General features: G+C 46.1%; 1 protein-coding gene and 1 long non-coding RNA gene across 10 annotated transcripts in view; both read right to left on the bottom strand.

Annotated features, from left to right (window-relative positions):
• Positions 1 to 6668, bottom strand: part of LOC107834026 (uncharacterized) — a 9761-nt gene extending 3093 nt beyond the window's left edge. Inside the window, exon 1 of the long non-coding RNA XR_001659809.1 lies at positions 6577 to 6668. This is a non-coding gene — a long non-coding RNA (uncharacterized LOC107834026). The remainder of the gene's footprint in view (positions 1 to 6576) is intronic.
• A 3233-nt stretch (positions 6669 to 9901) lies between these two features.
• The window catches only part of LOC103156870 (histone-lysine N-methyltransferase 2C), a 32986-nt gene continuing 17330 nt past the window's right edge, over positions 9902 to 25557 (bottom strand). For all 9 annotated transcript variants that reach the window (XM_016664700.1, XM_016664697.1, XM_016664699.1 and 6 more), the window contains 30 exons: positions 25266 to 25377; positions 25119 to 25185; positions 24968 to 25031; positions 22416 to 22648; positions 21927 to 22316; positions 21700 to 21807; positions 19880 to 20602; positions 19546 to 19791; positions 19308 to 19466; positions 19065 to 19226; positions 18862 to 18994; positions 18667 to 18784; positions 18410 to 18585; positions 18223 to 18335; positions 18016 to 18153; positions 17834 to 17941; positions 17667 to 17765; positions 17367 to 17582; positions 17153 to 17280; positions 16844 to 17039; positions 13715 to 13924; positions 13267 to 13640; positions 12779 to 12891; positions 12564 to 12700; positions 12354 to 12481; positions 11420 to 11621; positions 11232 to 11348; positions 11021 to 11094; positions 10826 to 10934; positions 9902 to 10745 (listed from right to left, as the gene is read on the bottom strand). In XM_016664700.1, the coding sequence (XP_016520186.1) occupies positions 10653 to 10745; positions 10826 to 10934; positions 11021 to 11094; positions 11232 to 11348; positions 11420 to 11621; positions 12354 to 12481; positions 12564 to 12700; positions 12779 to 12891; positions 13267 to 13640; positions 13715 to 13924; positions 16844 to 17039; positions 17153 to 17280; positions 17367 to 17582; positions 17667 to 17765; positions 17834 to 17941; positions 18016 to 18153; positions 18223 to 18335; positions 18410 to 18585; positions 18667 to 18784; positions 18862 to 18994; positions 19065 to 19226; positions 19308 to 19466; positions 19546 to 19791; positions 19880 to 20602; positions 21700 to 21807; positions 21927 to 22316; positions 22416 to 22648; positions 24968 to 25031; positions 25119 to 25185; positions 25266 to 25377 (5246 nt within the window). In that variant the 3' untranslated portion in view covers positions 9902 to 10652. The remainder of the gene's footprint in view (positions 10746 to 10825; positions 10935 to 11020; positions 11095 to 11231; positions 11349 to 11419; positions 11622 to 12353; positions 12482 to 12563; positions 12701 to 12778; positions 12892 to 13266; positions 13641 to 13714; positions 13925 to 16843; positions 17040 to 17152; positions 17281 to 17366; positions 17583 to 17666; positions 17766 to 17833; positions 17942 to 18015; positions 18154 to 18222; positions 18336 to 18409; positions 18586 to 18666; positions 18785 to 18861; positions 18995 to 19064; positions 19227 to 19307; positions 19467 to 19545; positions 19792 to 19879; positions 20603 to 21699; positions 21808 to 21926; positions 22317 to 22415; positions 22649 to 24967; positions 25032 to 25118; positions 25186 to 25265; positions 25378 to 25557) is intronic.

The raw sequence follows: 25557 nt of genomic DNA, 5'->3' as shown, positions 1-25557 counted from the left end.
TTAAATTTTCACTTTATGGTACATGTTGACATTTTTTATTGACTGTATATCAAATATTTAAATTTTAACTGGATACGACATAATAGAATATATAATATTGAATAATACAAAGACTTAAATCTTATTGTATGGACTAGGTCATCAAATTACTACGTTTAATGTCCAGCAGATGTCAGTATTCAGTGACAACATTGACACAGCTTTGCTATGGGTCAAAAACGATACATGACGCCTCATCTACCAATCACTACTAAATTGAGGCCTATTTAATAAAATCAGGATCAGTCTAATATTTCAACATGCACTAAAGTTAAAGCTAGAATTAAAACTATCATAATTAAACTATTTACAATAATGTCCAGTTATAAACACAGAATTAGTTTAGGGTATTCTAAATATCAAAATATGTGAGAATGAAATTAGATTTTGGGATGGTTTTAGTAGTTTGCTCTTGTAGAACAGCTACAGCAAGTTTCATAGATAAATCTACAAAGATTTTAACAGGGATTTTTTTCCAGAGCACTAGTTTCTGTGAAAAGAGATGGGTTACTGGGATTAAATGGGTAAGATTCCCAAAGGTTGAAGATCTAGAATCTGAGTTTGGAAGGGTTGGTGATGGGTCATCTGTCTGAGACTCTGCAGCAAGTTTACTGAGATTGGATCTTAACATCTACCAAATGTGAGGAATGCATTAGGATAAAATAGATGTAGATTATTAGTGTAATAAGAATCAGTTTGATGAAGCTACCAACTAAAGCTATGAAAAGAGTTGGAGGAGCTTCCACAGCCCAAGTTACACAAAGTATTGATATATTTACTTGGTGAAATGGTATTGTAATGTGCCACTACAAATGATGTCTACTGTTCATGCAAGAGAGCCAGAAGACACCTAACAAAGATGTCAAACTGAAATAAGTGCCACATCTCACAACCAATTATTGTCCATATATAAAACTCCAAGATTGATGTAACTGACCTTATGAGTTGTGACCACACAAATGGCAAGAAATGGACTTTGAGGGTACCAATTACAGATTTGGCTTTGGCCAATAGCTGGCCATTGTAGTGTAAAGACCTCTGTGTGGCACACCAAGAACCATGTCTTGCTAAGTCGAGACAATTTTGCCTACTTCCATGCAAAACTGCCTCGACTTAGCTTGACGATAACTGACTTAACAGAGTGGGAATTGGACCCAGACATTTTACTCCAATGGATAAAGCACCAAGTGAAGGCATTGCTCCATGCCTCAGTCCATGGAACGGCTAATGCCGATATGCCAAAGGCAGCAAAAGGCAATGCAGAATACAAGTGTCATGAATTGGATTGAGGTGCAGTGAGGAAGATGTCGTGGGACCCGCTTGAGATGAAAAAAATTGATTTTAATGAAAAAGCTATCCAAAATGGTTCATAAACACAGGCAGCACAATTGAGCTAACAGTAAAGCTCTCACACTGTTAGCACTGGCTAACAAGAAACATGTGATACATGGACAGACTGGAACTACAACTTAGACAAAGACCTGACGACAAAGCACAGGTGGGTTTAAATAAAGAGGGGATTATCAGGGAATGAGACACACCTGGGAACAATAAAGGTGAGGAAAGGACAACATGGAGACTCGCTAGAGAAATAAACCCAACACAAAAAATAAAATCCAACAAAGAGCACATAAAAATAAATTGAGTGCAGTTTTATTTGCACGGTGCTCTGCTTACAGGCAGATTACAATTGTTACAAAGCTGTTTACAGATTACTGTAAGCATGATCCCATAAAGGGAAAATAATTTGAAGTAGATTAAGATTGAATTAAATGTTTCAAGTGCCATAACATTTTCAGAAATTGAAATTAACTGTTTAGAACAGCAGCAATGCAATTTACTTTGAGGGATTTTACTTTAGGGACTTATGTCTTCCCATACCTATCAGTAGTACTTTGAATGGGACACATTGCTGAAACAGTCACTACTGTGTATCATTTCGTTTCTGAACTCAGAAATGATACTAATGTGAAGAGAAACTAAAGGTTTTGGATTTAATTAATCAATTGTGAGGATGTTGTCTGCAATTTAAATTGAGTGTCCTCATGTGGACATAATTTTTCTCAACTACATCATGTAAAACGAATTTTATATTTTGGCTAATTGGGAGCTAATTATTGCAAAAATCAAAGGATTTAATAATACAAGACTTCAGGTCTTAGGAGGTTACGGCTGTTTAGCAGACCTTTAAGCCAAAGATTTCCTGAAATTAACATTAATTCCTTTTGCAGTTAGGAGTGGAACTCTAAGATTGAAGACAGAATACCAGTTGGTGTGCATGTTGTATGCGTGAGGCTATTCCTCATAGAAGACTGGACTGCATTTAAGACTCCTGAGTCCTAGAGTCACCTTTCCCACGTGCTGTTCCTATAGGCGGAACCTGGGAAGGCTGATACATACCGCGCCCCTGGTTTCAAAAACACGCTATCCGTTAACACCGCAAGGTGGAACTAGCATGCCCAGGAAGCAGAAGCGTTCTCCGTTGATTCTCTTTTGGTCTGGGTTGAGTGGGTCTGCTTGGTGGGGTACTGACTCACCTTTACCAAGCTAGCCAACATGAACTGTGCACCAGCAGATCTCCATGTTGCTACCGCTCCCCATGCCACCAAGAGGAATGAACAAAAGCAGCCATAGCAAAGTGACACCACCAAGCCATCCTCCCAAGAAAGGAGAACCTGGACCAGCCACTGCAAGCTGCTGCCTTCCAGGTCTCCAGGCACCTGCTGGTATTCATCACCCCAGTATGAGTAAAAAGTCATTCTAGTGCCATCATACACCGCAAGACCTCTAGAATGATCAGTATTATGTGATCCAAAAAGGGTATATGACCACATTAACTTACCCAAAACTGCCACCAGGGGATGTGCTTCTATGATCAGCAGGCACCAGTTCAACAAAATGCACTCCATTCTGAGTCATGGTACCGATTTTCTAGAGGTTTCCAAATTCATTCTAAGTCATCCAGTTCAACAGCTGAGCTCATTCTGATCGCAACAGTATATGGTTTGTTAAGGTTTGCAGCAAAAACAGTTGAACTTAAAGCTACAATTTGAAGCCCCACTATGCAATGCATTCTGGGAAATGCTGAAATGCAGAAATTTTAAAGGCCATTTCTGATGTTCAGAATGGCATTTACAAACATTTTTGGCACATAGCAGAAGCTCAGAGATTAGATTTGAATCTGAGCTGTGATTTCTGTCTTAAAAACTGAGTTTGAAGACAAATCAAATCAAATAAAACATAGTTAAGAGTAGACGCTTAAAACCAAAGTCCAGTCTTTAGAGCAGCAAATCCTTCATCCAACAGAGGCTCAGAGATGGCATTTTAAAAGTGAAGTGTGATTTATTTCCAAAACAGAGTTCAAAAACAAATAAAAATTGAATAAAATCTGGCTAAATTGAAGTAAGAGGCCACTAAGGATAGGGTTAAAAAACAGCTCTATAGGACATTCATAGCCAGACTGACTAGGCAGAAAAATTAATAGGAGTCTTTAGCTCAGACCACCAAACGTGGTGGGCACCTGCAGAGGGTTGGAGGGAGCATAGAAAACCAAGTTTGGTCAAAAGAGCACTTATAATTTTGGAGTTGTTTTGAGTGAGCAATTCTTCAAATGAATGAAGGTCAATGGCAGCTGTGTCAAGGGAAGGAGCCACACCGACAAAACTTGGAGGGTATGTGACGCCCCTTACACACATTCTCTGTGCCAAGATTGTCCCCCCTACCATTTTTTGTTTATTTTGTTTGCTCTAATGTACAAGTGGGTTTCATCCTATATTCCTAACCCTCCACTAGATGGCAGCATAGGACTGTCATTGAAAATGGAACTCTCCAAAGAAGCCCAAACCAGATCAATACCTAATCAAATGAAACAGACCGATATATTCATAATAAAAACACATTTATTTTATAACAAATTACAAATTTTATTATATTACAAGAATGTGCATGATATAATGTTATTGTAATACACTATAAGACCAATCACAGCCCATCTATTTGTAGAAGTATTTTTAATTTCTGTTTTCATGGATTTGTATATATTTTCAAAGTGTATCGTTCCATGTTGTTTTATGATGCTATGCATGGAGCTGCCAGGAGGGGGAGTGCCTTAAAACCCTTTCACTAACCCTCCGCCCTCTCTCTCCTCCAGCATGCACATGGATTCATCTGTCTTTTTCTGTTTGTTTACCATTTTGATTGAGATACAAAATACATATTACAAAAACAGCATAAAGTGTGACAAATGACCGCCAGGGGGCAACAAAAATTGAGGCAGTACATCAGCCTAGTATTACATAAATACATTAAAGAGAACATAAAGTGCAAATTTTAATAGCTTTAGTATTGGTGGAATTTCCAATAGTTTTGATATATGTTTGACCTCATTGGCAAAAATGGAAAGAAGTGTTTTTTTATTAGTGTAACAGCATTTATGCATGTGCCATTTGGCTAAGTATATAAGATTAATAATATAAAAATGTTTTTTCAGCTGTTGGATAGTTAATGAAGCAAAACAATACATGTTCAAAAGAAATGGAGACATACGGTTGAATAGAAGCAGAAATCACAAACAGAGAGGCCTTTGAGGTTAGGGTTATATCCCAGCTTGATAGGACGTTCCTATATAGACTTTGACTAGGCTAGAAAATTAATGGGAGTCTGTGGCACATATATGAAGGGAGTGGGCTAGGGCCACCAAACATGGTGGGCACCTGCAGAGGGCTGGAGGGAGTATACACTCTAAGTTTGATCTAATGAGCACTTATACTTTTTCAGTTATTTTGAGTGAGCAATTTTTCAAATAAATGGGGTAAATGGCAGCTACTGTATGTGAAGGGAATATGCCACACCCACCAAACTTGGAGGGCATGTGGGGCCCCTCCCACAGACTCTCTGTGTCAAGTTTGTTCCCCCTACTACATTAAGTTTTTGAGTAATTGAATTTGCTCAAGTGTGCAAGTGGCTTTTCGTCGTCCATCCATTCTCTAACACCCTTGTCCCTTAGTGAGGTCAGGAGATGCTGCTGCCTCTCCAGCTAACGTTCCCCGAGAGGCGGGGTCACCCTGGAAAGGTCACCAATCTGTCGCAGGGCAACACAGAGACAGAGAGGACAAATAACCATGCACAGACACACTCACACCTAAGAAGAATTTATAGAAACCAATTAACCTGACAGTCATGTTTTTGGACTGTGGGAGGAAGCCGAAGAACCCGGAGAGAACCCACCATGCACAGGGAGAACATGCAGACTCCATGCAGAAAGACCGCAGGCTGGGAATAAAACCCAGAACCTTCTTGCTGCAAGGCAACAGCTCTACGAACTGCACCACTGTGCAGCCCTCTGGCTTTTTTTTTTTAAATTTTTTATTTTTATTTTTTCATCTTTATTTTCTAAAGAACACATAACACTGGAACTGATTAAATAAACAAAACAACCAAAAATAAAATGGATTCTCAGTCTCCATTATCAAAAAACGTACTTAAATAAAAACTAAACAACATGAAGCCAAAGTGGAAATAAATAGTAGTGCAGATTATGAAGTCTGTATACTGTACTGCCCTTCAGTATCACTAGATTTAATGGGCACATCCGACCACCTAATGCAGTAGTTCACACTACACCATGTTCTGCCCCCATTTTCCCTTATAACAATCTTAGATCGTTGGCCGATCCAAGATTGTCGCTGCTGATTTCGTAACCGATCATCCTGCAGTGTGATGTAGATCGTCGTGGCTCCGATCTAAATCAGGGTTTTTCCCCGACTGGGAGTTTAACGCTGAATGTGACAGGTAGCCAATCAGAAAGCCGGATTCTCCTCCTGCTTTCTGAGGGGAAATTACGGAGGGGAATCCCAACATCGGAGATGATATGTGGAAACAACATTAATGTTTATTCAACATTTCGTACAAATATAGAAATGACCAGGAGAGGAGTTGGAGCCAAATTGCTGCCGCAGTTGATAAACCCGGTAAGTTTTCAGCTGTTCTTCGTTAACGTGACATAAAAAGGTTATAATGATTTTCATTCAGTCAGGACTTTATGCTGACTCTAGCCACATGCATCACAGGTAGATTCTAGTAAAGCATTGATTAATGCCTGGTTTTAAAATTAGTTACTGGACTTGTAGCCATTATTTTGTGCCCATGTGGCTGGACACCACACGGCACGACGAACCCGATCGAACCGTTATACCCAGGATTTCTGTCGGCTAATGTGTCTCAGGTTTTGAAAATCGGCCAACAACTCGTGTGTGTGAGCTGGACATTAGGAAATGAGGAAGGGAGGGTCAGTGCAGAGACCGGAGCTGAGCCTTTTTCATTCGGTGTCATCAGCAAAGAAAAAGGGAGGAAGAGACGATAAAGCTGATAATTAAAATGAAGTCGATATGTTTAATTTATCGTGCGATTTATCGTTTATTGCGACAGGCCTAGTTCATATGAAAATTCAGTGACAAAAACACAAAGTTTCTCTAAGATGTAAAATATTTTATTTTCTGTAAATGATTCTAAATCAGATTCACCATATTTTCCAGAAACNACCCTTGTCCCTCAGCGGGGTCGGGAGGGGTGCTGGTGCCTATCTCCAGCTCACGTTCCGGGCGAGAGGCGGGGTACACCCTGGACAGGTCATAGCTGTAACAGTGATCCAGATTTCATCTGACATGGCAATGGCTCAATCTAGTGGACGATAACACAAACGGCAACCAAAGATTTTTTGGGGGGTTGAACTCACAAAATGTCCTCCATTGCAAGGAAGGTCAGCTGCCTTGACCTTTTGACCAAACATTTTACACATGCTCAAAGCCAAAGTTTAAAACAAATGCAAAAGGAAAACATTCTGTACCATGGTTGGTCAACCATCTTGTATCCAGGACTAGAAGGAAAAAATGGGTTAAAAAAATTCAGCAGCACAAGACAAAACAAAAACTTTAATTGCAACAACACAATTTAAAGTCATACTGAACTTTGGAGTACACAAAAAAGAGCAATTACAAGACAAACTTAAAACACTGAACTTTTCACTGCAACACCACAGTCAAACAAATTAAAATAAAAATTTTAACTGAAATTATTGAATGGAACATTGTCAACATAAGACTAAACTATTTCTCTTGGGGGGAGGTGAGCCAACCTCACCCATCCAGTTAAGATCATCCCCTGGCCTTCCAACCCTAAACGAGTGCTGCCTCAGCCCATGGTCTACGTAGATCTCCTCTCCCAGCTTGATGTCTCTTGTTTTTATTAGGAGAAATGGGTCTGCCAGGCCTGGGACCTTCACTAACAGACATTTGGTGTTTAAGTTTGTGGCAGAAAGGTTGGTCAGTCAAACATGGCGAGCTGCGGATGACTGTCACACAGGTGGACCTGAGAGTTTATGCAGAAGTCCTTGGTCCCCAGACTTGGAAAAAGTAAATCTATGCATCTTGTCCTGCCTTCAGGGACCCCTCAAGCCGCCAGCCTTGGCAGCAATAGTGAATATTTTATGGTAGTCACATGCGATGGACCTCTTGATGAAAGTCCTGGTCCCAGAGACATGTGGAAAAAAATATTTATGAATTTATTATTATTGTAATTACAGAAGTGTCAGTTTCCAAAAAAAGATCCAGGAACCAGCACTTGATATCCACCCACCTCTTCTGCTGACAGTCTTCTTGCTCTCCGAAATGACAAGTCCCGTTCACCTCTGGTCCTGGATGTGGCACATCAAGTCCTGGCTGGTTTTGGGGTGCAGTGGATAGCGCTGTGCAGATCTCCAGGACCTCCTCTGCAGTGTTACAGTTCCCAGTTCAGTTGGACTTTGCACTGAAACTCTCCATCTTGGCTAATATAGGCTTCTACTGGCTCCGTTTGGCCAGGAGACAGAAACTACCTATGCATGCGGTTAGAGCTGAATATAATGTGCCCTGCATCAGAACCTGGTACTGTAGGGTCAGTAAGAGGAGGAAAACAAACAAACAAAAAAACTCAATCAGGTGATCCCGCCTCGTCTTAAACTGAATCAACTGCAACTTGTAAAAGAGGCTCCTTGTCAGGGGGGAATCCGGCCTCCACTTTCTTTTTAGGAGGCGGGCGCATCAGTCAGGGTTACCTAAAAGACTTGAGAGAAGTGCCCAGGTCTGTGTATCACTCACAGCTTCGCCTCCACCTTTTGGGCCTCAGAGCACTGTCTGTGGAGCTAAAGGAGATAAATACATTAAACACATCACCAAACACAAACATGGCTACCCCGAGATCAAATACACACACCCTGCTCAACTTTAGGTTTCCGCTCTGAGCTTCCACAGGATGCCGGACTATTGCTTGTTTCTTATTCTGAAAATTGGAATTTTGATTGTGTTGTCCTTTTTTCATCACATTTTTATTTCTTTTTTTATTTCTTTATTTTCTAACTCAGTTTTTCTGACATGATGCTTGATTCAGTCTTTATTCTCACTTGTGAGCCCTGCCAAGCCCTGGAACGGTTCAATGAGATGAGAACTACAAACAAGTCCGCGAGTTTTACCCAGAATGCACTGCAGTTACTTGATTCCTCCTCTGAAGGCTGAGTGCTGTCTGGAAAACTTCGCTTTTTCACCAAGCTCTTTTAATTCTTTGCAAATTGATAACAAATTTTGCTGAGCAATTGTCAAAAAAATTATTGTGATAAACGATAATATTGTTTCAAGACCTTTTGACTCTGATTTAATGGAAATGACTAATAATGCAGTGATTTCCTGCCATACACTTTATTTTCTAAAGAACACAAAACACTGGAACTGATAAACTAAATAAACAAAACAACCAAAAATAAAATGGATTCTCAGTCTCCATTAACAAAAAACGTACTTGAATAAAAACTAAACAACATAAAGCCAAATGGAAATAAATACTAGTGCAGATTATGAAGTCTGTATACTGTACTGCCCTTCAGTATCTCTAGATTTAATGGGCACATCCGACCACCTGATGTTCATAGTTCACACTACTCGATGTTCTGCCCCATATTTTCCCCTCATAACAATCTTAGATCGTTGGCCGATCCAAGATTGTCGCTGCTGATTTCGTAGCCGATCATCCTGCAGTGTGATGTAGGTCGTCGTGGCCGCTCCGATCTAAATCAGGGGTTTTCCCGACCGCTTAACGCTGAATGTGACAGGTAGCCAATCAGAAAGCCGGATTCTCCTCCTGCTTTATGAGGGGAAATTATGGAGGGGAATCCCAAACAGCTGACACGGAGCCACACGAAGTCCAGCGGACATCGGAGATGATATGTGGAAACAACATTAATATTTATCCAACATTTAGTGCAAAGAACATAGAAATGACAAGGAGAGGAGTTGGAGCCAAATTGCTACCGCAGCTGATAAACCCGGTAAGTTTTCAGCTGTTCTTGTTAACGTGACATAAATGGGTTATAATGATTTTCATTCAGTCAGGACTTTGCTGACTCTAGCCACATGCATCACAGGTTCTAGTAAAGCATTGATTAATGCCTGGTTTTAAAATTAGTTAACTGGACTTGTACCCATTATTTTGGGCTACAAGTCCAAAATAATGGCTGTGTTGCTGGAAACCACACGGCACAATCGAACCGTTATACCCAGGATTTCTGTTGGCTAATGTGTCTCAGGTTTTGAAAATCGGCCAACAAGTCATGTCGTGTCCGCTGGACATTACACTAAGGAAATGAGGAAGGGAGGGTCAGTGGAGAGACCGGAGCTGAGCCTTTTTCATTCGGTGTCAACAGAAAGAAAAAAAGGCAGGAAGAGACGATAAAGCCGATAATTAAAATGAGGTCGATATGTTTAACTTATCGTGCGACTTATCGTTTATCGTGACAGGCCTAGTTCATATGCAACAATTCAGTGACAAAAACACAAAGTTTCTCTAAGATGTAAAATATTTTATTTTCTGTAAATGATTCTAAATCAGATTCACCATATTTTCCAGAAACATCACTTTGTTTACATCCATTAATAAAAAAAAAACAGAGACAAGGCTTCATGTCGTCTATCTGTACACAGCAGAGCCTGAATAAACCTCATATTTACACAGCGGCAGATGCCTGCAGCCTAAACTCTGGGTGAAGTAACAGACGCCTGTCCACACAAGGGAGTGGGGGCGGGGGTGCTCTAATCTGTGTCTGACTTTTTACTTATGGTACAGATATTTACACACTGCCACACTGGACCTCAAATGCACCGCAGTTTTAGAAAATAGCTTAATTCATTAATAAATACAAAAAGAAAAAAATCTCTTATTTTACAGGAAACTGATGAGGAGGAGGAAGAGGGGAGGACCAAGCGGTGGAATCAGGTAGGTGTGTGTGTTTGTCATTTAATGTTTAGTGCAAGTTAAAGGACGACACATTCGCTTATCTCAGTGGCGTTTACACTCACATTTACAACCAATTTACAGTGAGGACCAGCCTCTTAGTAAGCTCCGCCCCATCAGCACAGACTCCACCCTCTCCAGATTATAAATGTGTCCCATTTGTAAATTAATTAAGTATAAACTTTAGTTCCTCTGATCTAATCAATCAGTTTTATTATGGTGTCATGCTAGCTCTGCCCATAGACCAGTGATGATGTCATGTTAACTCCGCCCACAGTGCGCCAGAGGCCTCCGTGCTCTCAGTTCATCCATTTGCGGCAGTTCACGGCTCCACAGTGACACGGGATCTTGTGCTGGTCATCTTCCAGGTCAAACTTGTAGTCGTAGCATAGCTGAAGGGAGCAGAGCCAACATGATGAGCCAATCACATTCAGGCTGCCTGATAATGGACAGATTGTTGCATCGACTCTACCTCCTCTCCTCTCTGAATGCGTCTGCAGGAGCTGATGATGATCTTGTTCTCCTTCTCCACCGTCACCACCTCAGTGATGCAGTTCGGAGCACATGAGTGGTTGATGTACCTGTCGGTCACCCAAAGACCCGCCCCATTCCCAGGTGAGCACAGAGCAGGCGCTGCCAGCAGGCACTTCGGATCTCTGTCTCTTACCTTGCCGGTCCTCCGGTGATGGTAGCGTCGATCACATAGTCGTTGTCAATCCGAAACATGTACACGCCTCGGTTCTGCAAACACCAGAACAGATGATTTACATGAGCTACAAGACCAAAGCAAATCAGAGGAGCTGATTAGTTAATTCTGATCAGGGCACATCCAATCAGATGAGGGGAGCGACCAGGGTCAGGTGTGTCAGGTGAATCACCTGGGCCTCGTATAGCCTCTCCTTGCGGTTGGCGACTTCGCTCCTGATTATTGTCCCAATGTACTCGATGACCATAGTGCACTTCTCGATGTCTCTGGCGGCGTACAGCCCCAGTCCCTGTAAACGCATGCAGAGTTAGCCGCTGGCCCTCGGGGGGGGGGCCTGGGGGGGGGGGGTCGCCCCCTCACCTGGATGCCAGAGCGAGCCAGGTACACGTTGCTCTTCCACTCCGCCTTCATGCGGCGGTACTGGGCCGACTTGGAGTGGCGGCCCTGATGGGCAGCAGCCACCGACTCGCCAGGAGACAAAGACAGAACGCCGGGAACGAGGCCGACGATGGAGCCCACTGAGCCCTGACACCTGGGGGCCACACTGGTCAGCAGGTAAGGTCTGGGAAAGACGAGGCAGTAAGACAGGTATGGATTCCTCAAGGTTTTGAGCCAAACATCGGTTACTGGTCTGAACCGTTGGCCCTTCTCTGGTCACATATTCATTCTGGATGTTCTCATCATATCAGAAATCTTCCAGCAACTATGATGAAAGCCTGTGATAATTGATATATGATTAAACTAATCAGTGCAGCTTTTTCAGCAATGAGCTTGTGCCTCACTATGTTGTTCAAATCCAGGAACCAGGAATGCTGGGTCTGGTTCTCCTGGTTCTGTCCAGAACCAGAAATCAAACACCAGAAGACACAGAACTATTTAATAAGTCCAACCCCCCACCAAAGTTTGCTAGTTTGCTGGCTCCACCTGGAAGTAATCAGGAACAGGAAGTGATGTCAATACAAAGTGTGTGTGCACTGATAAGTCGGTCCAAATGTCCCTAACTTTGGGAGGTCGGCAATCGACAGGCATTTACATATGAAGCTGATCTCATCCAATCTCATCTACCTCCGCTCTGCAGTGAGGTTCTGTTAGCCCCGTCCACTGGGTCACGTCTGCAGCCTGAAGCTAACAATAGTCACCCTACTCCTGCCAACTCAGAGACTTTCTTGCTATTTTAGCAACATTTTAGACAAAAAAGTGTTGCTCAAAATTTGAATTGGCCAATAAATCTTTTGAAAGATCAGTGATCACAAATTGACCAGAAAACTGCAATCGGTGCAGCTCTAGTCGTTACCTCTTGGCCTGGCAGGCCTTGGGTTCGGAGCGAGCCGAGCCAGAAGGGTTGAAGGCCAGAGGCCATTCCATGAGGGGGTTCCTGCCGTAGCGAAAAGTGTAGCGCTCACATGCCTCGACCCCCGGCAACTGGAGGGAGAGAGACATGGTCAGGGTGTGTGTGTCACTGTCAGGGTGTCTCTGTCTCTGTGCGTCTTTCAGTTGGACCTACAGACTCGATGATCCGGGTCACGGCAGACGTCTTCAGGCCGAACAGTTCCTCTCCTTTCAGGTAAACAGGAAACAGCTTCAGAGTCCCGCTGCAGCTCCTCATCTGGGCCACCGCCTCCAGAACCTGAGCCCACGCCGCTGCACAAAGAGTCGGGTCGAAGCGGGTCAGAGAGTTGGAGAGTCTACTCACCTGCTCCTGGTTACCGTGGTGACTACCTGTCGGCGTGGTCCCTGTCAGGATGACATCGTCGTGACCTTTCTCAACCACCTTGACCTTGAACAGCGGCCGGGCTTCATGCTCCTCGATGTAGCACAGGTACTTGCAGCGTCTGTGGGTGGAACCGTTCGTTAGTTCTGATCCAGAACCATATGGACCCCACTGACCCAGAACCAGCAGAACTATGACTGCTCTTAATTTCTGGCCTGGTGTTCTTGCTGTGAAAGAATCATGTTTTCTGCTGTGACATGAATAAAACAGAAAATCGGCCATCTAAACTCAACCGATGTTTCCGTGGCAACCGTTTGGGTGGTAGATCGTTCACATTAATTTATGAAATTATTTAAAACCCTAGCTTTTGTACATGTCTTTATTAAAGTTTCTCTAAAACATTTAAAGCTGCAGTAACTTTAATAAATCTTTTTCCATATTTTATTACAGTCACCACTTTAATATGAGACAGAATTGAGCTACTACACTTCCTCACCTGTTGCTGTAGCGCATGCTCCAGTAGAAGCGGTTGGCATGGTAACCGACTGGGAAGATGGCAGCCTCGCTGTGGAAGGCATCCATCTGCTGTGGGAGGAGCCTCCCAACGGCGCGGAACAGCAGGCTGCCGACACGGAAGGTGTGCTGTCGCTCGCCCCGCTGCACGACAGCGGCGATCTGCCGCGCCTCGTCGCGTTGCACAAAGACTCGCCGAAATACAGCAAAGCAGCGCAGCTCCGAGTCATACGGGTCGGAGCCGGGAGTGGGGTCGGAGGTCGGGCCGGGCGTGGAGAACGGGGAGGAGCTGGATGACCTGTCCCCGCTCACAGGAAGGGTCCTGGGCTTATGGAGGTAGCACAGCATGGTCTTATCCTGTCAGACAAAGAACAGCATGACTGAGCATGCTCAGACTGCTCAGGTGATCAGGGCTTGCTGAGATTCGGTACCTTGAAGAAGGTGCAGTGGGCCTGCAGGGCGCAGGTGAAGTGATAGGTGTTGGTGCAGCGGAGCCGGTTGCAGCCGGTTGTGGCGCCGCTGCGGCTGCAGTGGGCGCAGCGGAGCGCCAGGCCCCGCCGCAGCGCCAGCTCTACATTGATGAGCGCGCCCGCCTGTGTCTCGTACACCTCACTGGACCACAGAGCGCAGTTCAGGTGCACCTGCAGAAAAACACATAGGTATGTCGCTGCGGGTTTTTTAACATTTTTTTTTAAAGGTTTTGTTGGCTCCAGCAGCCTTTATTTGAAAGTCGTTCAACAGGAAACAGGGTAATGAAAGAGGCGGCCTGGCAAATGTCGCCAGGCCAGAAATTGAGCCTGCGACCACCGCCACGAGGACTAAGGCCTCAATACGTGGGTTGTGCTTCGCTCCCCGTCACTACGGTTTTATGAATCCCTACAGACCGCCAGAGGGCGGAGCTGACAGCACTGAATGACTAATGCCATCGATGTCGTAAGGAATCCTGAGCACACACCTCGATGAGGAGGCCCAGATGACTCTTGTAGAATAACATGAACCAGAAAACGATGCCTTGCTGTCTAATTTGCCATGACTGAATGGTCCATTCAAGCACTTCCAAGGCAGCCAAACTGAACAACTCCCCTGGCACCACAGGAAGACTGCGGAGGGTCCTAAGGCATGTTTCAGTCGATGTAGACCGAGCCAGTCAGAACTGTCGACAAGACTGTGTAAAATTCGGCTCCCATTTAAAGCAGAACTTACAAATACACACAAGGGGGTTACGTCACAGGCATCAGGCAAAATATGTTTCACCAGTTAAATGGAGAAGTAAATAAATAGCCAAACACTCAAATAAGAAATTATTGTTGACCTTTTGCAACAATAATTTATTACGAAAAACACGAACTAAGAAAATAATAATAGTTATCCTGATAAATCAGTAACCAAACCTCTCTCAAATAAGTTTAGGATAGGTTTAATCCACTTAGTTCATGCTAGTAAAGAAACTCAAATGGTTAAATGTCCGAATCTTCTTGATCCTTTTTAATACGAATATTGTCCACAAACGAGTTCCATATAATGGGAGAATTTCTCCTTTTTAATCCAAAGTCTCAATCCAAAACGGCGTTTCCTGTGCACAAGCTCCAATCCAGCTCCTAAAGCGCCCGATCCGCGGCGCTGGGGCGAACTTTCATTTTCCGTTTTACCTCCTTTCTTTGCTTTATTATTTGTTCTAATCGTTCAATTAATTCAAGTCTCCCGCTGCCCGGATCTGACGGTGAGCGTCTTCCACTCTGATTGCACCGACGCCCCTTTTTATACACTAAATCTCAGCCACACCTAAAAATCAGTTTTAAAAGTGGAAACTCCGAATAATTTTACAAAGAAATAACAGCAACTGTTATACCCATCAGATGATACATTTTCTCTTCAATGTATTTTACACAGGAAAAAACAAACAAAGTGGTTATGTTACAATCGAACTAGAAAAGACATGCCCAAGCTGCCTGGTTGATCTGGTATTTTGTATTTTTTATCTTTTTATTATCTTTTTATTTTATGTTCTTTGATAATCATTATTCTTTTTATTATCTTTTAACTTGTTCTTTGCTTTATAATTTGATATAAAACTTATTCTGCTCAGATTATTGTGCTCATACGGATCACGTGAACAGGGCGTGCTTAGCTCTGGTTGACTTGGGTTGGGCTCTGATTGGTCTGCTGGTTCACGCTCTCGGCCCATGATTGGCTCATGGTCGGAGAGCGGCTACCTCTGATTGGATGGCTCGCCTGCAAGGATGGAAATGGCCACTCCCCCTTTGCACGCAGGCATCCCTTTGTTTAAGAGATAAAATATGAAAAAAGCCCGCGGTTTGAGTCAGAGTCTGCTGTGGGTCGCGTTCGAACGCCCAGCTACGTTGATGCTGCTGCTTGTCTCTAGGCCGAAGGCTCTCCGGCCAAGTTTCACGAGGTAAGCACTGACAACCTGAATGAATCGAGCATCACGTGTTTAGTCATAGAGTGTTTTGTACTGTATTCTGTGGGGAATAAATCGAGCACATTTAATTCTAGCAGTAACAGTGTTTGGTTTCGTTATTGCCGCCGATCTCCTTCGACCCTGATTTAAAATTTCATAAAACACTGGTCTTCAGCGCAAAGCCCTGAAGCACTGCATCAATAAAGCTAATGGCTGTAGTTGCCCCACTAGAAGGGATGCACAGAGCGAAAACATGAGGTGTCCCAAAGAATTGCCAAGGTGGGCAGCCTTGTGCTCCACCGTTTTAAGCTTTACAGAGGAATTCATCTGTAACACAAAGATGGAGCCCACAAGCACCAAATACCTCAACGCAAAGCTTCATCTGGTGTCACTATGAAAGAAACGGGAGGTTCAACTGCTTCCCGTTGAACCTCCTGTCTTGACCAACTCAAGCATAGCTGCCAACACCCAACAACTGTGGAGAGGCATGAGATAGAGCCTGACACACTAAATACACTCTGAGATGAAAAGCGTGAGCCTGACTCCGAAGCATGAGGTGACCGTGCCGCCTCCTCACTCCCACAGTGAGGGGCAGAGGCAGTGAAAGACAGTACACCCTCCTCCACAGACGACTCAGGGACGGTGTGGGAGAGAAGCATCCAGCTGGGATGCCTGAAAAAAGGGTTTCACTTCTGCCAGTTCTGTAGACAACTGCTCAACACTCGTGAAAAAGCCTCGATCAGACTTAGCTCACCGGTACATGGAGCGTCTAGGCATGGCCACCTGCCCAGAAGAAGCTGTGAGTTGGGAGAGGAGGCAATAATGCTGTTGTCAAAAACAAACAGCAGAGTATCTTGAGTGAAGATCAACCCATTACAGCGCCAAGGAGGGCGACACATCGATAATCAAGCCAAAAGGGAATCAGGCGTCCAACAACATGATCCAAGATAAACAAGGCTGATGTCATGCAAAATGAACCGCATGAGAGAAGAGGAACAGAACCTGGGATGACATCAGGCTGCACAGCTTCAGATTGATCATCCGACATGTCACAGGTGTGACTCTGTTGATATTACAGCTTGAACGGCGCATGAGCAAAGGGAACATTCACTGCTTTCGGGTCTACGGCTGCAGAACTCACCCAGAGGTCCAGGTCCAGGTTGAGGAGCCGAGCAGGGCCGTCCGTCAGACCGTCCCCCTGCTGGTGGCAGAAGCAGCACCTACGCTGGTCTCTAGGCAGCGGGTCGGGACGCAGGCACGCTCCAAACTCCTTCAGAAGCTCATCCACTTCCTCTTCTGTCGGAATGGCACCCATCTTGTTAGCAACACGGGAACCCCTAAGATGGATACAAAGGGAATAACGAGGATGAGGGACCCGGACAGATCCAACAGGAACAGAATCAGAGCATTCCCTGCAGTCACCAACATGGCCTACACCTCCAACGCTTACCTGTTGAGAGTGATGCTGAAGCTCCAGCGTCTCCACCGAGAAATCTTCATCTTCTTCAAACTTTGAGGACACAGAGAGTCATCATCACCTGACACGGTCCGTGGACGGGGCTTTAGCTTGACCTTCACCTGCCAAACAGAGAGAAGTATCCATGAGCTACCTGGTGGCAAGGAACCTGGAGGCTTAAACTGGTTAAACTGGGGATCAGTCTCACCTTGAGGCTGTCGGGGCGGGGCCTAGTCTCCATGGTAATAGCAGAGGCAGGTGGAAAGGCAAGTGGTGGTGAGGAGGAGGAAGGAGAGCAGGAGGAAGAGTCGATGCGTGGGAGAGAATGGACAGCAATGGGGGACATGTTGTTGGAGTACTGGTGCTGTGTTCTGCTGACAGGAGGAGTCGAGCCAGAACCAGCCAGAAGCACCGGCACCGCGGGCTGAAGACACAGACAGACCAGTGCATGATGGGAATCGCAGAGCGTAAAGAGGCTGGTTAGCAGAAACCTAAGAGGCTGGGTTACCTTGGGTCTTGCAGAGCGGTTCTGCTGCTCTGACTCAAATAGAGCGGAGCAGGTTGGACTGCAAAACACCAAACCGGGTACGTCTCTGGACTCACCTTCCTGCAAGACACACTTCCTGTCACTTCCTGTCTCTGCCACTCCATCGAACTCACTCCGCCCAGGCTCACCTGTCTGCAGTGAACTCCGTTAACCAGCAGCCTTTTGCAGCGGCTGCAGCAGCGTGGCGAGTTTCTGGCAGCAGGTGGCGCTCTCTGCACTCTAGATGCTGCTGAACCCTAAGGACACATGGAGAGGTCAGCAAGCAACCCTACCCTAACCTGGTGGACTAAAACCACGAAGGAACACGAACCTGCAACATCGGCACACGCACTCCTGCCAGCAGGGCCAGGTTGCTCCGCTCTAGCGCCGGCGCTTGGCTCAGCTGGTAGTTGATGGGGCCGGGTACCCTGAGGAGCGCCGCCACCGCCGCCATCACACCCGGGACATTCTGCGAACGGACTCGGGTTAAACGGAGCCGCTCTGGTCAAACTGGCCACTCGCACTGCTGCACACTGACCTGAGAGGCGGCCGGGTTCAGAGTGATCGCTATGGTAACCAGGTCTGTGCTGGAGCAGGTGGATTGCAGTTGGAGGTGTGGTTCTGCCTTCACTTCCTGTTTCACTGAAAAGCCTGAAAACAGATGGAAGGGCTAGTCAACAGGTATGGAACACAATAACTCAGGTAAGTAGCTTCAGATAGCTGACCTTTGCCCCAGGTGCAGGGAATGATGGGTAATGTAGGTGATGGGCAGGGCGAGGGCTGCTCCAGCTTGATGAAAGACAGGTCAGGGTACCTGCTGACCTCCATGTCCACCACGCTCTCTGGAGACGAGGACGGGACAAACCCCTCCGGACTGTGGCACTCCAACGACTCCTGGATCCTGGGAAAACCCACGAAGAAGAAAACCACTCAGTGCATGAGCGTGTTGCACAAGTAGAACTCTGAGGGGGGCGGGTCTTACCTGAGCTCCTCCTGGTTGTTGTGGGGCGGCGTTGGCAGGGATGCAGGGACATCTACGGTCTTGGAGGCATGGTTTAGATTGAGAAGCTCATCCTCTTTGTGCTTCAGAGTTGGCAACCCTGTCAATGAGGTGAAAACAGGGAGTTGTCAGTGCAGGTAAAGTCTTTTGCATCCTAACAGAGCACCTGAAGCTCACCTTCCTGCTCGCTCAGTTCCTTCCTGGTCAGCTCCTCCATCGTGGCAAAGCCGTTCACCATCTTCTGTCTGCTTACAGGTGGAGGTGTGGGGGGCAGAGATGCCGGAGGTGTGGGGGGGTTACTGAGGTTGTTCTGAAGGAGACGCAGCACATGAGTGGAGAGCAGGAGCGGTGTGGTGTCAGTGTGGGGCGCTGCAGCGTACCTTGTAGATGATTTGGGAGTAGAAGTCTGAGACGCCATCCAAAGAGGCATTCCCAAAGGAGCCTCTCAGCAGGGAGTCTCTACCTATAGAGGAGCTGCCGTATGGGGGGAAGAGGCTCAGGTCTACACCCAGGATGGGCTCCATGAGTGGCAGCACTGACAGCTGAGGACACGACCGGTAGAAGGTCAGCAGGGAAACGGCATTAATCGAGTCAGGAGCATCAGGAAGGAGGCGGGGCTCTACCTGACTCAGCTGGGTCATCAGTGAGTCAGAGGAGGAGCTCTTCTCTTCATCGTCCTCCTCTTTCCTCCTCCTCTTGGACTTGGATGGAGCTCTGTCTTTGTCGGGTCGACTCAATCTCCTGTTGCGCTTAATTTTCTTTGGACCGTCCACCAGTGGCACCTGGAGGAGGCAAAAAACCTCAGCACCACACACAACATTCAGAGGACTTGTTATATCTGACCTGCCACTGATTACTTACCATGTTGCCATGGAAACCTGGTTCATCTTCCTCGGATCGCACGCCGTCATTGGACAGCTGGCAGTGCGTAGCTGGCCCTGAGGGAGTCGTCATCGTTACGGGCGACGTTTTGTCCCTCAGAAGGTGTCGGAGCAGCTCCTTCCCTCCATCTCCCCCGTGAGAGGTGGGGGAGGAGAAGCAGTCTTCCCCAGCCTCCTCTACCTTCACAGGGATCCCCTGGCAGGGCTGCGCCTCCATCAGCTCCTCCTGCAGGCGTGATATCCGTTAGGTAAATGGTTTATCAAGTTCAAGGACTCCACTTTTCCCTACAAGCAGAAGGACTGCGGTTACTGACCTTGACTTCCAGGCTGCCCCCAGACACAGGGCCTCTGTGGCCCTCCACGCTGCTGCCTCTCTGCTGCCTCTCTGCGTCAGGTGAAGAAGCCAGGCCAGAGAAGCCAGTGTCTGGTTGGTGGCTGGGTGTGGAGCAGGACTTGTCTGAGACAGCCGGGGTGGGTGGAGCTGTGATGTCAGAGTGTGGCGACAGAGGAGTTCTGGCTCCTTCCTCAGCTCTGTTCGATCTCCTGTTCTTTGGTTTGTCGTCAGGGATGATATCAGCGAGGGAGGCTAGGCCTCCAGAAGAGGAATGGGGGAGTGGGGTCAGCGGTGAAGACGAGGAGGAGTCGTGTCCCAACAGGTGAGGACTGATCCCCGCTGGACGCAGCAGTCCCAACATCCTGGGCCTGAACTGGAGGCTGCCTCGCTCTGTGGCAACATCAGGATGGAGAGCTGCGGTGGGGGCGGCCCTGGGGGGCAGGGAACCTCCTGGGAAGCCCTGGTGGAGGTTGGCGCCCCCTGTACGCCCCTGGACCTGATGCCTGGAGGCCGTGGAGGAAGGAAGGAAGTCCAGTCCAGGTTCGGCGCTGCAGAACGCTCCCTGGGACAGATGGTCCTCGCTGCTGACCGGTCCAGCTCCTCCACCAGGAACCGGTCCGCGTTTCCCAGGAACACCGGCTGCTCCGGACCCGCAGCGGTCCTGCTGGTCCAGACTCCACTGCAGAGTGTGCCGACGCTCCACCTGAGAAGAAACCAACACAGAAAACAGGAAGTGACAACTAAACAATATAAAGACAACTTTTTAACTGCTGCTTCTGCTTCTCCGGTTCTGGTTGGTTTATGCAAGAGATTAAATTGGGCTGAAAAAAAATCCAACCCAACTAGACTATCAAGAACATAATTTCAATCTGACTTGGTCCGATTATCAGCATTGGGAATAGATCTAAACTCTAGTTTGTTCCCAGACAGGGACTAAAGTTGTATCCAACATAACCACAGTTCACAGAAATGGCACCAGGTGGTTCGATTTGGGGTAAAAAGTCACCTTGTGGGTTAGAACAGTGAAAGCTATGCAGACAGAAGACCCAAACTACAAAGTCCTGAACGGAAAAAAGGCTGCAGAGTGTACTGAAGGTGATCAGTACACTCGTGTTCTCAGGTTGTCCTGACTGAAACCCTCTCATATTCAAGATGTGTTGAAAGATCCTCATGTTCTTATTATCAAAGGTCAGGTTCCTCTATATGCCACTAACTGGTAAGTCGCCACAGCAAAATAAAAAAGGCCACACCTTCACAATAAAGTTAGTTCAGTATGTTGAACAATGTATAAGGCATATGAGACATATGTAGAATATATTCACACACTTATAATAATCATGATCAGAGTTTGAAATGAATTTAAATATCATGAAACATTGAAATGTACTTTATTTTGAAAAACCAACACCTCCTACTGCGTGTCAGGCAGCAGAGACGGCTGCTTCGCACTGCGCTGCTTTCAGGAGTGGAGTACAACGAGAACCATCTGACGTAGAGGCAAAGAAAAGGCTAAAGGTCGATGAGAGGCTCAGCTGGACGCATTTCAGTTCAATGACGCTAATGCTAACGCTAACGCATGCTCCATTTAAACTACAGTAACATGGATGATTACGGTTTGGCATTGTAACTCTTTGGACTCGTTTTGAAGAGAACTACAGCTCTTCCTGTCCAGGGATTCTCCAGCCAGCCTCATTTCTGGTTGCACTTTAAGATGAGTTCATTCAAATATTTTCAGGTGAGGAAGGGACTCAATTGCAGCATGACCTCCACCCACTGGCGCCCTTCAGGCCATGCTGTTACCTCCTGCATCAGCTGAATCCTCTGCCGCTCCTGCTGCTCTCTCAAGCGCTCCCTCCTTTCACGCTCCAGGAAACCTTCGCTGAACGGGTTGTTGTCATCAAATTTCACCTGCAGAAGGAAACGGCAGATGATAGCGCCACAAAGCTCCAAACGTATCCTTTGAACCGCTCTCAATAGAATCTTCAACTAAAAAATATTTCCCAGCAGGACTTGCTCTGGCTAGGTACCTGAGGTGTGGCTCCATCCCCTGGCGGGCCATTGGCGCCCCCTAGGGAGCCCTGGGGGGTAGTTAAGTCTGGCGTAGGGGCAGTCAGGACTGGCTTCATGGGCAGAGTCGTCTGGATGAGAGGGGGGGCCTGGGGGCAGTTGGGCGGGTTGGGGGGCATGTGGGCTGGAAGCTGTGGAAGCATCCTCTGACCCATGGGAGGACCAGACCCTGGAGTCCAGCCTGAGGGGACGTTTGGACAGTGAATCGGGGCAGCACCGCCCAGGCGGGGCTTAGGGGGGACCAGGACTTGCCCCAAGGGCATCTGGGGGGGCATCTGCAACATCCTCTGAGGTTGTTTGGTCCTGTAGTCTTCAATCAGTTCAGTGTGGTCCTTCTGCTGCTTACGGATCTGAACAAGTTACACAAAGAGTCACACCGAGACACAAAGAGTCACACCGAGTCTAAGCAAGTTACCCATAGAGTCTGTGGTCCAGGTGAGTCAAGTTACCTGCTCCAGCTGTTTCTGGACTGCCCCCTGCTGTTCACTGATGTACTGCAACTGGGCTGCATCCTCTTCAGCGAAGGCTCGGCCCGCCCTCTTGGCCGTTCTCTGCTTTGCTGACAGAGCCTTCTTGGCCTTACGGTGAGCTGCAATCTGGTCCTCTAGGAGGCGCTGCTGCATCTGCAGAAGCTGCTGCGTCTCACCTAGCCACTCCTCGTATTGCTGCCTCTGAGACTCATCTGAAAAAAATGTGTTTGTAGAATGAACAGCTGACTCTGCCACTGTCCAAAACACCCGAATCGTTTGACTGACTTAGCTTCTCAGAGCAGTAAGGTTCTCCGGTCCTGCTAATGACTTCTTTACTGATTCAGCTGTGTGGCATCAGAGATGCATCTAAAGGTGCCAGGACAGGCCTGGAGTTCAACATGTGCAATAGGTGATTCATTTAAGAGAGGGTTTAAAACGCACACTAAACATGAGACCCAGATTTAGGTGCAGTAATGGCACCTGGAACACATCCAGGACGGTTGAGACAAGTATCCCATTTGCCATACATCACTGCTGATCTGGTTGTGTCACCATGACTGGAGGCTTGAAACATTTTATGATGTTGGTCTGTGATCATGGTCAAGCATCTCAGGTCTCCTAAACCCTTTGATCTCACACATGATTTCTCCACAGCACCCTGAGACGAAACCAGCCAAAATAAAGAACCCAACACTCCTGGGTCAAAGTTTTTGTTAATGCAGACTTTTATGACTATCCAACTAAAATCTGTTAAAAATACAAAATAAAAACTGATGAGACTTGAAGTCAGAAGCTGTTTACAGAAATACCAGTTAATCTCCAATGTCACAACCAATGAGGAACATGTAGGAACAGACGGGTCTTCTCTCGACTTGTTTTCATCTGAATGTGATATAAAGATGCTGTGAACTCTGGGTCCACCCTCTGGTAGGAAGAGGAACTTCACGGGATGGATTTTCTTAAATTGTGTAACAAGAGACAGGCAAAAGTTTTTATATTTTTGGAGCAAAATCAGATTCTTATTCATGAATGTAAATATAAGCAGAAGGATTAATGAGCAATTAATCAGGATTAACAAGTCAGCTGTGGGTTAATTGATCTTCAGCTCTAGAGAAGACTTGGCTCCTGACCTGAACTGGAGTCAGAACCAGTGGAACCACTGGACCAATGAGGGAAATGTTCTGGACTGAATATCCATCCATCTGAAGGTCGATGTTCTCAATAGATCATTTAGGAACAGATATCAGCTGCACAGTAATAAAAGAAGAAGTTCCTCATGGATCTCTCTGAACAGGTTCTAGAGACTGGAGAACTATTTCAAACTGGGAATCCAGAGCCCTAAACAACTTCTTATAATTGACTTAAATAAATGCTTCTCTGCCAGGTTATGTATGTGGGTCCCCAGGGGTTGTTGTGGGAGAGGAAAATGTTTAAACCAATAGGGTTAAAGGCTCCATGCAGCAGATCCTGGAGGGGAAATGCCAGACATCCCTCCTCAACAAGGAGGCCTCTTGATTCACTCCTTTGGGGTGAAGGAGCAGCAGCATTATGTCCCAGGAAGGGAGCAGCAATGCTACTGCTGAGAAGAGCCAACAAAACATGTCTGCTCTAACCGGTGCTTTGTCTTTTGAATATAACAGCAGGGTGTCGCCCAGGAAGTACTGGGTCAAACGGGTGTATAACACTGGCTTACAAAAAAACATTTTTTCGTAAGTTGTCTGTTTTTTCAACAGATCTGGGACTATTTTGCACCACTGAATCCAAATTGATTTATAGAAATCCAAGCTTCTGACTAAACTGATTACATTTTTGAGAGATTATCTGTTCATGTCCATTAATGTTTCTCATCTAAAAAAGGTTTTAGGAGGAAAAAACATATTTTCTAACAATTAAATAATACAAACTTGGATTTCTGTCAATTGTCAGATAAACGCTGATTAGGGTAAGTACATGTAAACTGAACATTGTGTTCTCCATCTCTGTTATGTCCTGGTGGAATCTCTCCTCCTGCTCACCACACATTGGTTCCAGATTCTCAGGAAACCCATCCATATGTGAAAACAAGGCATGCATTTTGATGCTCATGTTGCATCAGGTCACATAGTTCAGGAAGTCGACCTGATTAAACAAAACCAATGTGATTTTTTAATCAGCATATCAAAATTACCCTAAAACAGTTGGAAAAACCCCAGACAATTTTTGGCTGTTGACCTGTGTAATCTGAGGATGCGGGCTGGATAAGAGGTAAGTGGTTGTGGCTGGAAATGTGTGCAGTCCATGATTACATGGAGGTGAATCAGGCTGTGACGGTAGGGTTCCAATGTGGCCTGGTAGTTAGCACACAGGTCCAGAACCAAAAACTGTCCTTGAGTCAGATCAGCTTCCCACCATCATGGTCCACATGAGCACTGCAGTTCTCCAGGAACAGCAGGATCTCCAAAACTCTGGCCCATCCTTTCTCTAGATCTACCACATAGAAAAACCCATAGAAAATAATGATCAGATCAACTGATTTGTGTCCTGATTCTCACTGATGAAGCCGGGTCCAAAGCTGGGGGGGTTGCGGCGCACTAGTTGAGGGGTTAACTTCCCGTCCTGACAGAAAGAAACATTTGTTTAGAGGGCAAACTGATTGGATGAAACTGCTTGGACCTGCTGAGTCGCTGCCCACAAGCTGCGTACCTGTCCTGGTAGGTGAGAAGTGGGAGGAGTTAACTCGGGACCTGGGGCTCCTGGACTCTGCTGGAACCTGTGATTACAGAGAACACAATCAGAACCAAGGTTCACAAAACCCAAACCCTGGAAAGTTCAGATGAGATCAGTCCGTACCTGTTGATGACCATTGGGTTCAGGCCCAGGGGTCCCTGACTCATCACCCTGTTAATACCTTTCAGAGCCTGCATCTTAGCCTTCATGATTGGGTCAGAGATGGACTCAAAATCTGTAAAACACAGAACCAGATTGAGTTATGAAGACTCAGGGCCTAAAGACACGACTCCTGAGTGTCCCAAGACCGTCAAGATAGCAATGACGTGACGGAACTAAATGGCTTTCTGGTCAGATTCTGCTTCTCATTCTGGTTGGCTATCAGTAGGTGTAGGAGACCTCAGAGAGCTCTGAT

The sequence above is a fragment of the Poecilia formosa genome, unplaced genomic scaffold (genome assembly GCF_000485575.1).
Source record: "Poecilia formosa unplaced genomic scaffold, Poecilia_formosa-5.1.2 Scaffold506, whole genome shotgun sequence".
Taxonomy (NCBI): Eukaryota; Metazoa; Chordata; class Actinopteri; order Cyprinodontiformes; family Poeciliidae; genus Poecilia; species Poecilia formosa.
The sequence above is the reverse complement of the archived record's forward strand: the minus strand, read 5'-3'. Positions and strand labels throughout refer to the sequence as shown.